The sequence below is a fragment of the Ruditapes philippinarum genome, unplaced genomic scaffold (assembly GCF_026571515.1).
Source record: "Ruditapes philippinarum isolate M1 unplaced genomic scaffold, ASM2657151v2 ctg1843_1_1_1_1, whole genome shotgun sequence".
In the NCBI taxonomy this organism is placed as follows: Eukaryota; Metazoa; Mollusca; class Bivalvia; order Venerida; family Veneridae; genus Ruditapes; species Ruditapes philippinarum.
In genome coordinates this window covers 291209-307734 of record NW_026865464.1, presented here as the reverse complement: position 1 = coordinate 307734, position 16526 = coordinate 291209, and the positions used below count along the sequence as shown (strand labels likewise).

Here is a 16526-nt window from a genome sequence, read left to right as displayed (position 1 = left end):
TAGGAAACAATATTTGCAGAGTCCCAAATTATGTTGTCTTGTTACTCTATTAGAATTTAGTCAGTGTTTACTTAAAAAAATATCAAATCATTAGATTGCATATGATTTGATAAAGTTTTTACGCACATAGATAAATATATTAAATGTTATAGACCATGTACAACAATTTAAAATCAACTTCAATGGTACAGAATCGACAGCCTCCAGGTAACTTACTTTAATTGACGGAGAATACGGCATTGTCTTGCATGGCTTTTTTGTAAGAAAATTGACTTTGCTGAACAACACCATCTATGATTATTCGTCACATTTACTTATACTTACCATTTCTTTTTTGCTGCGTAAATGACGTAAGCAAGAAAGAGCAGAAACAAAAACGAGCCAACACTTGCTGCTATAACCAACATCAGTTTCTTTCTTCCTGTGTCAACCAAAAATATAAACAGTCATGTTAATGCGTAAAAAGTTAAGTAAAACAATAAGTATATCTGCTACGTAATTACAAACAATTTTAAAAATGACAGTTTGAATCAGTGACTAAAATTATACTTTTTCCGACCTTGTCGCTTTTACATATAAAATGTCATTGCGAATTTTGCATCCGATAATGAAGCCATCACATGTATCTTTTGCAACCCTGCACGCCTCTTAACGCGATCTAATATAATTTTTGAAATATTCAAGAGTGAATAAACTAACTGTATTTCATATTTATAAACGTTACTTTCGTATTTATTTGGAATTATTATTTATTTATTTATTATTTTATTTGTTCATATAAATGTTTACATACAAATGTATATATGTATATATATATAAGCAAGGTATATTAAAACAAAATAAATTTGCATATAAATTACCTTCATTATTAGTGGTTTGTTCTTCACAAGAAAAGTTCCCGGGCTTATTCATACAAATTGAGGATATATTGCACGGATTGCTTGCACATTCGTCTAAGTCCACATCGCAATTCATCAAAACAGTTTGGACCTTTCCAACCGTCTTCACATGCGCACGTAAAAGATCCTTCAGTATTAGAGCAAACCTGGCGATCTTTGCATGGATTTTTTGTACACTCATTGACATCTTTGATGCAATTTTCCCCTTCCCAGCCAGTTGTACACATACATTTTAAACCTTTACCTCTTCTTCTACAGTTTTGGTTCCGTCCACACATGGAGCTGATAATGACAAAACAGTTCTTTAATTCTTAATTCATTGTTTTACATCTATATTGATACAAATAGATCTAATGGACATTTGTTAACTATCAGATGAATCAGTTAAACAACCAGATTACAATCAAGAAACTTCATACGTAATGTAGACAGCATCATCACCACCACTGGTACAAAGCGTGTAAGTTGGTTTTTGCCAACTGCCTTTCTCCGCATTGACGAATCAATGCAATGGCCTTTGTCTAAGCCCAAAGATCGCGGAACATTTCAAACAGTGCACTTATCGGAGTTCTTAACCGTCTAATTGTCCTGTAAGGATGATCATTACCAAGGGTTTCATATTCCAAAAAAAATCAAACTATTCCATAGGGATGACATACAACGTTACAACTGACTTTATCCGTATAAAGCTGTCAACAATTTGTGTAGATTTTTAACATTTTAAAAGTTGTATCTTATGTGTTACGGTAAAGTTATATTAGAAATGCTTTATCGTGAAATATAAAATGCATTAGAACTTATTGAAACCTTTGAAACTTTCTAGATTGTCCTCTAGATAGTTCTAGATACACCAAAAGAAGTCTAAGTGCTTTAGACAGAATAATAAAGATATAAGCAAAGAACATATTATAAAACCAGTATGAAATAAAACATGAAACGTACTCAATTAAACATTGGTCTTGGCACAAGTTACCCATCCATCCAGGTATGCACTTCCGGTAATTTATATCCGGACTGGTTTTGTTCTCGCAATGGATATGGAGGCTATTTTTCCAACCTTGTAAGCAGTCGCACCTGGGACAAAATATACTAACAAATGCAATGAAGTTATCACAGTAATTTGCATAGATTACTGCCATTATTGTCCTAAAGAGTCTTCTTTATCTACGAAACCCTAGTAATATAGTTGTATCCGACGTAAAAATATTTAAGCAGTATACAACCTCATCAATATTGCTGCTTGAGCATTCGTCACTTATTTTTTTGGGGTCTCCTTTAACTCTTGGTTAAAGTCGCTGATTTTGGTAACTACGCACAAACTGATTTCACCACTGTCAGTGTAATTTCCGCCAAATATTTTGAATTCTTTTTTCAAGACAGAAATTATCTGGAAGTTCATTAGTTCTACTGAAGTAACCGGAAGTTCCTATCGACACATCACCTTTATAATTGTAAGTGTGTTGTAGCATCAAATAAAATAGAAAAACTTTAACCTGCAAAAATGAATCATTAGCAGTTAGCGAAAGATGGTAGGATTTAGAAAATAACGAAGGAAGACATATGCTCTAACCGTTTGTACTTCCGAATTATTCCGCTTGTCAATTAACGTTAGATATATCATAAGTCAACGTTGTCTAACATTTTAACCATTATTAATATAAGAAACGGTACAAACAAGAAGTGCATATATAATAAAATAAATGATATATGACCTCCAGCAGATATTTTTGCCGCCGTTGCTGTGAAGTATATACTTACTCCCAGCTTCCAAATGTATTGCGGCAATGTCCTCTATGGTAGCACGGGGAACCAACTTCACATTCGTTCACATCCTCCTGGCAGGTGACGCCCTGTTTTTAATGTTATGTCATAGTTTATATAAAACTCTCATTCATATAAATCCGTGAGATTTAGTCTGTTTTACATGGAACAAAATACCGGGTACATGTATATAGAAAAAAATTGTGCGGGCAATATATGCCAGCCGTTCCCCTTTTATTTGATATACTCGGTCTCTTGCATATTTTTTCTCACAAATATATAAAGATTTAGAAATGTATTTTAAAAGAGGTTGACTATAAAACATTTACAGTTACAATTATTTTGATTTTATGGTTCTATACCGTTGATAGCTATTTGTTTTGTTATTTTAATTTTTGATATTGAAATCCCTTAAGAAAGGGCAAAATACGTTACACAAAATTAGTAGGTTAAAACAGTGCTCTCTCGTATCACCAAGTATTAAACACATAATCATTTCTGTAAAAGCATCATTTATATTCCAAATGGATGTTTTACTAACAATTGAGATATTTTATTGTAGGAAAGGATATGTGCTCGTAATATATTTTCTATTAGCGCCAGATTTACATCATCCTATTTACTATCATAACTAAAATCCTGACAACATGCATGACATTATGCCTTGATCCTCACAACAATCACAATACATGCATATATTTAGAACTATACAATTTTATTCAACAAACGTGAAGGCGTAGAACATTACAAAAATCTCACTTTGTTCGAAATTAAGAAAACTGTTTTATGATTGACCAAGTTCTGTATACAAGTTTATTAAAGTTTGCTTTATATGTTTTGTTATAGAATTCAGTTAATATCATTTTGAAAATTATGATAATATTTGGATAAACCTACATAATACCCATGTCGGCAGCGGCACGACTGTCCGTCGGTTGAACATTTTTCACTATGGTAGCACGTCCGATTCCCACACTGTGTTACATTCTTCGTGTTAATATCAATAATTCCCGCCTGAATATTTAAGCTTGAATAACTTAATATCCTAAAAAGTTGTTGCAGGTGTAAGCAAGTAAACTCCGAGAAAATGTACCAGACGGCCCGTGCCAAACATATCATGGGGAAATGAAAAAAAAAAATTTTCCGTCGGGCATATATCATTTACCGATTCACCTAAACAACTCTACATTGACTTATCTTCATTGACATATGTAAATGAAAAAAACCACAACAAAAACAACATCTGATATTTTACTTAATCAGTTTATCAATTAGTTTTTTTAATTATGTTTAAATCTTCATATTTCTAATTATGCTTTAATCCCTCGAAAAATACAAATCTAAATTAAGTAACATATGTAATTGAGCAATGGTAATTACTTTTTTTACCTCAGCTAGTTTTATTAAAGTTAGAAACGACACAAAAAGTAAAGGTTCCATTTTATATTTCACTCTTTCGGTAAGAACACGTCAAAATGAATGTGAGTTTTTCAAACGTTTCGTGCAGACTCTATAATTGTTGACAATAAATCTTCTCTATAAGTAACACCAGTGCCCGAAAGTATTTAAAGAGACGTGGATTTATAACAATGCATGCATAATAACTTTGTTAGCCACTGTAATACCTTCTACTCGTAGAAACCAAACAAGTTAATAAATTTAATAAAGTGTCGTCTGGCTAAAATCATATCATGTCTATAAACCGCTGCGTATTTATTACATTTTGTTTAATATACTCTAAAATTATAATTCGACTACAAACACAGTAAATACAAAGAGATTTGCACTTTCATTGTTGCATACGATAAGATATAAAGCGGAGTAATAACTTATTTTGGTCTGGTCGCACATGGTACTGTTGAATGACAAATTGAAGTGTAAATTAACATATCAAATATATAAAACAACCTGTTACTATAGTTTGCCAGTAAGGGAACATCGGCAGTAAGGAGCCATGTAATCTCTAATAAAGACATATATTCGAATTTTAAAATTAGTGAACCATGCCTATTTGTGAACTTTTAATGCGCTTAAATGTATTAATTCTGATGACTAGCTATAGGACTTCGCCCATTTGATATAGTAATGATTTCATTTTATAAGCTTAGTTTAAGCCTTGTAAGTAATGTTGTTGTTTTCATCCGAAAGTAACATTATATAATCCATTTGAACAAGCTTGTTTTTTTCTTTAGAAACAGCTATTTTTATCCAAATTTTAGCAATTAAGATTTTTCTTATGATTAACATTGGTGTCCAACCTGTTTCTCCATATAAACCATCTAAGTCTAAGGTATCAACTAAGAATGTACAATGAAATATAATTTAGTAGTAATGATTTATTTTATTCCCTGTTGTACATATCAACATTTGTTTTAGAAAAAAAATGAATTAATTTATCTTTAACGAAGCGTTAAGGGCTTCGATCAATTTGATCTGACATTTTCTTGCATTAATCATTGCCATGATAAATATCTGTCTCTTTTATCAAAAAATATTTCAAAATCTAAATGCCCCATATAATTTCTTACCATTCTTCAAGATTAATATATAGTCGATAGTAGATTTGCCTTTTTGGTATTATTTTGGTTTTATTAAACTTGCTTGGTATTATTAATTTTTTGCGTGTTCTCCAACCTTCGAGTGAAGCAGTTTTGTATTATTTTGGAGTGGATTTTATTAACATTTCCATCCCTTATTATGGGCATTACTATTCTCTCCAAAAATGTTTCGGATATTACTTATTAGGGAAAAGACAAAAAACAACAATCCTGAAATTTCATTAATACAAAGTAGTAAGTTTCAGCAATTAAACCGTTTTCCGCTGCTTTTGAGTTAGTTTGGGGAAAACCGCATCCGTTAATTATGACATAGTATTTTCCATCAAGTTCATCATAGTGTGTTTCTCTTTTCTTTTAATTCATTGTTATCAATTGATTTCCGTTCTATGAGTCTTTTGTTTGATTTCCTTATTTCTATTGTTTTAAAATGATTAGAATTATGGAATATCTGTTGCGGTCCGGCAAGCTTCATTATCCCCATTGGGCGTGTTTCCTCGTGACGGATATTCCAATCCGAACCACAACTTATGATAGATATTATAATTCCGGAATTTCTGGAACAAAAAATCTGAAGACAAAGTGATCCCTCGTAAGCATTAATCACAACAAAATTACATGAAAATAGCAGACTCGGTTTAATTGAGTCTGTACATGAGGGATAATGAATATGTGCAACATCATAGTTTGTCACAGTTAATTGTTTAATTGACGTTATTTGTCGGTACCGTTTAGCCTAGCTAAGTGTGAATACCTTTCTACATGACAAAGGATGACATAAGGAAAATTCAATGCATTAGCTTCTTTTTTAAGGACCCAGGTTAGTGTCAATTTGACAGTTTATTTTCTTTTCCAGACTGACATCTATAAAGCTTACATTTGTGTTGGAATAGATATCAATAAATTTAACAGTGTCGTGATAGTTGTTAATTTCGCTAAAAATGACAAAAGCTCTTCTTCACTGTTGTCCCAAATGCAAAACATGTAATATAGAAATAGTAGCGTATTGAATTTGTTCCCAGTTAGTGAACAGCTAATTTGGGTTTAATTGTTTCTAAATTTTAGGTTTATAAAAGCTGGAATTCTTTTATCACTATCTGGAACCAAAGATTCGTTAATTGAGTAACTTATACTTTAGCACAACATGCTTCGTTTTCATTGCATAATTTATTTACAGTGTTTAATCAATTAGAATTATCTATTGGAGACAAATTTAAACTTTTTGATAGTATGGTAGGCTCAGTTTTAAACTATGGTGCTGAAGTTTATGGATATCAAGAAGGAAAAAATATAGAAACGATACATTGTTAATTTCTCAGAAAAGTCTTATGTGTTAAGAAAGCAACAAACCTGGGTGGTCTTTACGGCGAAACCGGTAGACATCCAATGCGAATACATCGTAAATTTATAATGTTAAAATATTGGACAAAATTGATTAGTTTACAAAATGACTGTCTGCTTAAACATATGTATAATGTCTTAAAATTTGATGCAGAAAACGGTCTTTCTTATGGTGGTAACAACTGGGCATGCCAAATTAAACAGATTTTAAATGATATAGGAATGTCGAACATATGGATTAATCAAGAACATATTACAATCAATTTTCAACAAATTAAGAATAGAATATTGGACATTTACAAGCAAGAATGGTATAGCAATATAAGAAATTCTAGTAGACTATCGTCATACAGCATCTATAAACGCTCACTCGAAACTAAAGACTATCTTAATAAAGTTAACATAAACAAATTTCGAATATCACTTACAAAATTTAGATTGTCATCCCATAACCTAGCAATAGAAACGGGGCGATACGAAAACGTAGCGCGAGAAAACAGACTATGTACGAATTGCAATTTAAACGTAATAGAAAATGAATTCCATTTTTTGCTAGTTTGCCAAAATACTATAGTTTACGTCGCAAATATTTAAAACCATATTATTGTCGCTGGCCATCAATTCATAAATTTGAAAAACTAATGTCTACAACAAATACGCAAATGTTGAATAACCTGTCAAAATTTTTCTATTTTTCATTTAAAGAAAGAACTGACAACATTTAGTATATTTTTGACTTTGTCATATATTTTTTTTGTATTTTTCACATGAAAAAAAATGGACAACAGTTATTACTTTACTTGTCAAATTTTTCGTATTTCTCATTTAAAGAAAGAGTTGACAACAATTAGTAGCTTAAATTTATTCAGTTGTCAATTTTTTTGTATTTTTCATCTGAAGAAAAAACTGACAACAATTAGTATCTTGTCAATTTTTTGTATTTTCCATTTTAAGACAGAAATGACAACAGTTAGCATCTTAAATTTATTCAAGTTTTGTAGCACCAAATACAACATTCCAACTTTGTCAAGGTCTTTATATTATTAATGATGTTCTTCCATTGTAAGATAACAGGAACTTAAATTTATTCAAATTTTGTAGCAACAAGAACTTTCTCTGTAAAACATTAAAATTCGTTAAGGTATTTATATTGTATATCATGTTCTTACATTACATGATTGTTTACTGTATTGGCTATAAATGTATATTGTCATTTTATGCCAAATAAAGAATATGTTATGTTATGTTATGTTATGTTATGTTATGTTATGTTATGTTATGTTACTTTCCAATTGATAATTTTCCTCAAATATTTCTTTTAATTGTTCAGCTGGATTATTTTCAAGTTTCTCATAATATTTATTGTTTTCAATCTGCTTGTGATTTTCAATAACATAGTCAAAACGGTTCATAACAACAATAAAAGAGCTTTTATAAGCTTTTTTTATGATGATATTTTTGTCTTTTGCAAGGTTTCCAAGGCTTGTAATTCTTCTGTTTTGTTATATACCTACTGTGTTTGTTGTTTGATAGAATTTCATTTCTTATGGCTTCAATATAAAAATCAAGATATGAATATCTACCAAAAGGCGGAAAGCAGTGTTGTTTCCTTTTTTTCCTATTAATTTCATAATTATTTTAAGTGATATTTAAATTTTCCTAATTGTTTTCCTCTTTCGCTGCAAGATATTCATTTAGTCCCAGTTAACTTTTTAATTTTAAAACGTATCTGTTTATTATGGGGTTTCGGACATTTAAATTTTTGACGAATACGTATTACATGTATATCGTTTCGATAAACAAGAACAAATTCAATTTCAAAAGAGTATTAATTAGTTGTATCTAATTTGACACCTGGAAAAAAGTTAAGCACAACCTGCATTTTGCTTCAACTTTGACATGACCACAACTTAAATTTTTATTTTATCGGGGTGATGGAAAGAACCACTTGTAGTCAACCTGCAACAACTGGAACAAGCTTTGCACCAAAAATTTGGCTATAAAATGTCAATTTAGGTAACGTAATAATTGTCAACATTTACCAAAGAATATCCATCAGTAAATGTTTTGTAAACGCTCCAAAACCGTACTAATAAACACAATTTTGTTAAAAAACAAAACATTTGCTTAGGCTTCAATAATTTGGTTAAGAATAAACTAAACTCATATATTTACTGGTTTATGATAACTTAATTGGAATCGCTAGTTATCAAATTTCTAGTTCTTAGCTCAGTAAAGTCATTTGATGACAATGTTTTCACTCAAAACAAATTTTTAATGTCCGGGCTATGCTTTAATTATTTCCGGGTGTATATATTCGTGTGAGAAATGTTTGTAGTTTCAAAATCATCTAAAATTACCACTCACTTCATGTAATTTATTGAATCTATCTTGGATACCTTTTTTTACTTGAAAAAAATCATATGATTTATTATGAATAATATTTTGTGCCTTGACGTCACTGCAAACGAGCGAATCTTACAAAAACAACTACAACAAAAAAAAAAAACAACAAAAAACGATATTATAGTACGTAGCATTTTGAGTTTGTCTTGTCTTTCCAAATCAACCATCTTTTTAACGAAACATTATCTATTAACAGTTTGTTTAAATATGGTGATAATAAGAATGGGTTCACATTATAATACGAAATTCTATGTATTTTACTGGCACAATCATATGATGACATTTACTGTTAAATACTCCATTACATTCGTTCGCTCGAAAATTAATTTCTTAAAACTCTGTATATAACCTATATCCGACAACATGCATTATGTAAATAGGCGGAGTCCAATAATTCCGCTCGTTTAACTCATTTAACGTATAAATTTCACTGTATGGTAAATATTTAGGAAAATTTAAACAAAATAGAGCAATTTCAATGGCAGACAAACTTTGGCGAACTGTAAAAGTATATAACAAAAGTACCAAAGTGTACAAAAAAGGAGACACGCTTACCGCTAAAAGTAACTTATAAGAATTAATGGAATTCTAGCCATTGCATTCATCCACATATCTGAACAGGCGTTCACACTGCCAAGTCGCAACAATATTATGTGGTTAAAATTGGGATAGCGTTTTCTTTAATGCTGTACTCATTAGATATTTAAGTTTGTTTAACTTACTGACTTCAACACTCATTGATTATTTTAAAGTGTTAAATATTTGATCAAACATGAAAATGTCATTTCTTTATACTTTTATAATTCAAAATGTCTTTAAAGGGTATAAAGCTATACTAGTAATTGTGCGTAAACAGAATAAAATGTTACGGAACAAAATATTATTCTGCTAGTTTATGAAGGGTTTTATCTGTTTAGCAGTAATTGCATGTATGCTATATTCTCTTTAAAGGTAATTTACTACATGTAACTGATTTATTTTATACAATCATTTTGGAAGTATTCTTTTTTATAACATGCTTTTCTGTGGTTTAAAGAAATATATCAGTGAAATATAAAACTGATAATTTCACTGTTTGAAACAGTGAAATTATCAGTTTGGTAATTTCACTGTTTTGAATTTAAGCCCCTTGTTGTTTCAGTGAAATATCAGCGTGTACAATGCTGGAAACCAACTTAATGACGTGACGTCGTAAATGACGTCACGTTGTATTATTATTTGGCACGCTTTAAATTTAGTATTATGTTAAAATGTAATTTTAAATATTTCTTTGCATATAATAAAAAGAAAAAGTTCATATTTCACTCGTGACCTTTTGGTGCTCACTCGGTGATCTTACACTGAACTAAACAATATATCCTCCATAAAATTCAAACAATATTTTTTGCAGCAGTTACATGGCTCAATTCTCTTTACTACATACATATGTTATATCCATGTGAAATATTTTGAAATTAGTTAGGGTAAGTAAGCCGTCCTACATAATAACAAAACGCACCTGCCACAAAGAACATAAGGAAAAGTACCCATCAGGACATCTAATTGTGTTCGGTAATAATTGATTCTAGTTCGATAGTGAGGTTATATCTGGATAGATAAAGTCTGGATAAACAGTTTGATATTACCAAAAAGAGACACACACACGAATATGTCAAAACAATGATTAATAAATTATCGTCATTTTAAAACAATAATACCGTCATGTAAATGATTGTAACTTTTACATTCATATATATCATTTTATAGTCTCGGCAAATAAACAGCATGTAAACTGGAATAAAGGGGATAAATTATACAACATATATTTTAAACAGAAATCACTATACATCATATTTGAAAAATCGATTACCAGACATTTACTTGTAGTTTCTTGTTTGTTTACAAGTAATATTTGTCGCTTTTTATTCGTCACAATTTGACAGATATACCATTTTATTATATTACTTTTAAATGAAATATTGAGAATTGCGTACTTTCATTTTCCGTATTTCACTGTAAAAATTTATTTTTCACTGCAGTGAAACATATTTTCCGTATTTTTACTGGTGTCTTGCCGGACTACTTTCTTTTAAATTCTGCCATTACTCAAAATTTAAGGGAAAGTCTTGCAAATTTTAATGTCCTGAAAGAGAAAAATGTATAAAATAAACAAGAAAATTCAAGTTTTTTTCTATAAAAACATGATTTATTTTCATCTTGTGGCATGAAAATTACCATATTTCACTCGTGGCTACCGCCACTCATGAAATGTTTATTTTTATACCACTCGATGAAAATAAATCATGTATTTATAGAAAAAACTTGAATATCCTCCATCTAGTTCTTTTATCAGTATTTGATCTCTTGAAAAAATTTGGAAATAAAATAATAACACGTTGAACTTTAAAATTTTAGGACGTGGTTAAAAACAAATGAGCATTTTTGAACATTCTTTGACCTTAAAGATCCTGTAACACATTATTTTTATGGTTTTATATACAAATTATGATGCTCAAATTAAGATTTATCGATATTGTAAGTTTCAAAAAAATTATTTATAAAGATATTACCGAATTTAATATTTCATGTAAATAAAGGGAGGTAATTAGAATTTAGTTTTCTATAAATTCTAAGTCAATTTTTCCAATAAGAAATGAATGCATATAATTTAATGATTACCTTAAATATGTACAAATATTTGCAATACATATTTTACATATTCTTCCATGTTTGAAAATTGACAAATTTGCATAATTACATACATATATAATTCAATGAAGAGTGGTATGCAATCTCAATTACAAAACATACAGGATCTTTAAAGCAAGTACAAATAAATATTATTAGAACAGAACAGAGAAATAGAAAGGAAAAGCCCCTAATGTTACATATATAATTGATATTGAAAGCGATGTAACGATGTTTATAATTATAATTATATATATATTATATAATATTATATGCATATATATTGTTATATAATATTATTTATTATTATATATAAATAATTATTTTCTCGCAGTAATTTCAAACTACAAATAAATAACCTCAACATAATAATTCATGTCATGTAGTGTCGTAGCTAAAGAGTTAATATTGCTGTTACAGGTGTACACGTATGTCCATGACGTATCCTTATAGTTTCTTGATGATTTGAAAAAAATATGTAAATACAACAAATATAATGTACTGCTACCAGATCGTCTTTATAATTTGGAAATCCGATACTTGCAATTTATACGGCACAATTCCTGTATTTGTTTTGAACACCAAAAGATAACAGATAATTAACTATCAATTTTGTCCAATGAGACAAATACAATTAGTCCAATGTTGATCGCTATAAAAGAAAATAGTAATTATATTTTATAAAGAGTACTGTCTCTAATAAACACACATAACATTGATAAAAAAGTCGAGCTCTCAAGTTTTTTTAAAATGTAGTTTATTAGTAGATAGAAAGATTTTTTTATACACGAATATTAATTCAATAAATTGTGAGCAATCCTTCAAAATACTTAAAGCATTGTACTGAACTGTAATATATTTTTGCCAGTATCATTCCTTTATGATATAATCAATTAAGTAATTATGTAAAAGGAAAAAATACAATTAAAACATCTAAATTGAGAGACAAACATCTACCTTAATTTATGATTTATTTAAGATTAAACAAATGAAAATAAAAACATCAACCATATAGTTCCACCAGTATATTGTATTTTATTATGTCTTATAAGTACACAATATTATGTTGAAGATTGTTTGCGAATTGGTGTAAAACATTTATAATGGTAAACATTATCAATTCAGTTCGGAATCAATATAACATTTGACTTCATCCATTGAAGTACAATTTTGTCTCGGTTTAAAGAAAATATCAAAAATCAAGGGTTTGTCTTCCTATGACAGGCTTGTCGTGCTGGTACACGAATCCCTCTCGCACTGCTCTTGGGGCACCAAACTGTCCTGTCGCATTTCTGTGTTTCTCAGGAAGAACTGCAGTTTCTTTTTTGCGTTTTCCGTGCTTGTCTTTGCTGCAAAGGTTGGCAAACATTTTATAGTTTTTATAACAGATTAATGAATTATTTATAAAGTCATTGCTTACTTTCCTTAATTAAACTAGCTCAAAAAAGTTCGTATATTTAATACATGTAATATGTTGTAAGTGTTTGAGCAATATACACTGTAAGGGGTACTGTAGAGTACATTTGAACAATGTAGTTTTCTTAAACTTTGTTGCACTTAAATGACTAACACAAATTACACAGGCAATAGTCTGACATTTCTTCTTGCCGATTTTCATACAAAAATGTAAGCAATAACATGAATGTCAGAATTCGATAATAAACAAAATAGAAATAACAGCAACACGTTAACAAAAGCTAATTAAAGGAATGTATGTAGATCAGGAAAAGATCAATTCCGTTAATCCTAATAACTTGACATAAATGTGTTAGACATTGTGATGATACTGATGTGTCTCGCATCGGAACTACAATTTGAAGGTCAAGGTTACGCATCACGATTGTGAATAGATTGTCTTCCTTTTGCACCGAAATGAATAAGCATATTGAAATACACATCGTTGCACTATATTTTTTACAAGATTGAAATAATGACCATTATCATGTTTCTGACAATCAATGTTTTATTTTGCTCCCCGAAAAATTTCGGAGGAGCATATAGTCGCCGCCTTGTCCGTCCGTCCGTCCGCTTTTCTTGTCCGAGACATAACTTTGAAACAACAAGAGGTATCAACATGAAACTTTGTAGCTAGATAGATCTCAATGAGTAAGTGTGCGGTGCACAAGAACCGTAACTCTGCCTTGCCTAATTTTTGAATTATTGCCCTTTGTTTATTTTTGCACTTTGAATATTGTCCGGGACATAACTCTAAAACTATAAGATGTATCAACATGAAACTTTGTAGGTAGATAAATCTCATTAAGTAGGTGTGCAGTGCACAAGATCCGTAACTCTGCCTTTCCTAAGTTTTGACTTATTGCCCTTTGTTTATTTTTACACTTTGAACTTTGTCCGGGACATAACTCTAAAACTATAAGAGGTATCAACATGAAACTTTGTAGGTAGATAGATCTCAATGAGAAGGTGTGCAGTGTACAAGAACTGTAACTCTGTCCTACCTAATTTTTGAATTATTGCCCTTTGTTTATTTTTTACACTTTGAACTTTGTCCGGGGCATAACTCTAAAACTATACGAGGTATCAACATGACACTTTATAGGAAGATAGATCTCAATGAGTTTGTGTGCAGTGCACAAGAACCGTAACTATGCCATACCTAATTTTTGAATTATTGCCCTTTGTTTATATTTTACACTTTGAACTTTGTCCTGGCCATAACTCTAAGACTATAAGCGTTATCAACATGAAACTTTGTAGGTAGATAGATCTCAGTGGGTGAAAGTGCAGTGTTAAAGAATTATAACGCTGCCTTGTCTTATTTTGAAGTTATTCCCTTTGTTTATTTTTACTTTTTGACTTTTGTCCGGGACATAACTCTAAAACTATTAGAGATATCAACATGAAACTTTGTAGGTAGGTAGATCTCATTGGATAGAACTGCAATACACAAGAACCTAAACACAACCTTGTCTATTTTTCGAGTTATTGCCCTTTGTTCATTTTTACACTTTGAATTTTACCCGGACATAACTCATAATGAAACTATAATAGATATCATCACGAAACTTTATAGATAAATAATTTAATTCTCATTGAATAGAAGTGCAGTGTAAAAAACATAACTCTGCCTTGCCTAATTTTGGAGTTTTTGCCCTTTGTTCATTTTTTATACTTTCCTGTGTCGGGGAGCATCACCCGGTTCAACCGGTTCTTTTTTAATTAGATATTTACCATTTTTTTCTCAATGTGATAATCAAAAGGATAAGAAGAAGTAATAATAGTAGTCCACCCAGACTTGCCACAACTATTTCTCCTGTACCTATACCAGAGATATCAACTGAAAAGTAAAGGGAAACAACATATATATATATTTTATTTTTTCTATATTACAAATAAATTACATTTTGCTTAAACTATATATCCAGACCCAAAATTATCGCATAATTATAATACACCATTTAAAGGTACAAAGCAAACTATTTCGTATTTGTAATTCAACATTATGTACGGGAATATAGTTATTTTATGATGTTTAGTTGAAAACAATTAACTTTGATTTATCATCATTATATTTGTGTTGATTGTGACATTAATATAATTAATATAATTAATATAAAACACAACCGTATTAGTTTAAGTTAAATTAAGTAAGAATTAAAGAAGTTCTGAATGTATAGGTATACCCCTCTTGGGAACATCGCAAGAAAACGATCCATGTTTATTATGACAAACCAAGGAAGCGTCACATGGCTGACTTGAACATTCATCAACATCTTCCTCACAATTGCTGCCCGTCCATCCTTTTGTGCAGTTACAAGAGTACGATCCATTTGTATTTATACATGCTCCAGAGTTCTTGCATGGATTTTCAAGACATTCATTTACGTCATCAGAACAGGATTGACCTTGACGACCGACAGGACAAATACATATGGATAAACGCTTGGTGTGTTGGCATTCAGTTAAACCTCTACAGTGACTTCCATTGCAATTGGTGACTTCCTTGTTACATTTGATTTCTTCAAACCCATTTTTACACACACAAATATTCCCACGGCCATGTTTTTCGCATACTTGATTCTGTCCGCACGAAGAACTTAACAAAATAAATAATTGTCAAAGCATTAAAAAAAGAAAAAGTAAAAAAACTTTTTAAATTATTTAAAATTCAAATTGTTCAGCAGTCTACGAATTAATCATACTAACTTACTCATTCTGACAATTGTTTTCACATAAATTTCCGAACCATCCTGTGATGCATTTTCTATCATTGCTGGTCTTTTTAATTTCGCAGTGGTTCAATGGACCATTCACCCAGCCTTTTAAACAGTAACATCTGAAACAAATTTTTTTGTACATTACCTTATTGGCAAACGTTTACAGATTAACTGGTTTTCGTGCTATGGATAAATGATCCCAACTGAAGAAAAGAAGAAAACAAAATAGCATTGGTCATGAATAACAGTCCGAGTTTGCATGGTTAATCGAGCTAATTAAAGAAATGATATAACCTGTAACAAGTAAAGAATAAATATACCTGTTTTTTCAAATAGATTATTTGTTTTTATTCCCCTGCTTTTAAATCTAAACAGAATAAATTATTGAGCTTTTGTATCAGTAAATGCGCCTGAATTTCTTACATGAATATTACTGATAAAGAATTATTATTTCAAAAGTTACCCTGGACTTTCTCCAAGCTTTGTTATATTTACTTCGGGTTCATGGATGACAATATGTTTAATACGCCTAAGCCGGTGCGGTGCTAAACACGTTCAATATATTCGAATTTGCGACTTCCAATTATTTTTTATTTTTACCCATTCATGCCCTTGCTGCCAAAGAATATACATATTCCAAGATTGTCACTGTTTTGGAAGGCGATATCACCTTCAGATGCCGTCGTGAATGCCTTACAATTACAGCCTCCCATGCATAC

The 16526-nt window shown here is 30.4% G+C and overlaps 1 protein-coding gene across 1 annotated transcript in view; it reads right to left on the bottom strand.

Moving 5' to 3' along the window:
- The window catches only part of LOC132729131 (neurogenic locus notch homolog protein 1-like), a 48797-nt gene that overhangs the window by 31138 nt on the left and 1133 nt on the right, over window positions 1-16526 (bottom strand). Inside the window, exons 4-10 of the mRNA XM_060714872.1 lie at window positions 15801-15926; window positions 15274-15686; window positions 14822-14927; window positions 12834-12978; window positions 2658-2749; window positions 1000-1181; window positions 325-421 (exon numbers count right to left, since the gene is read on the bottom strand). Of these exons, the coding sequence (XP_060570855.1) occupies window positions 325-421; window positions 1000-1181; window positions 2658-2749; window positions 12834-12978; window positions 14822-14927; window positions 15274-15686; window positions 15801-15926 (1161 nt within the window). The remainder of the gene's footprint in view (window positions 1-324; window positions 422-999; window positions 1182-2657; window positions 2750-12833; window positions 12979-14821; window positions 14928-15273; window positions 15687-15800; window positions 15927-16526) is intronic.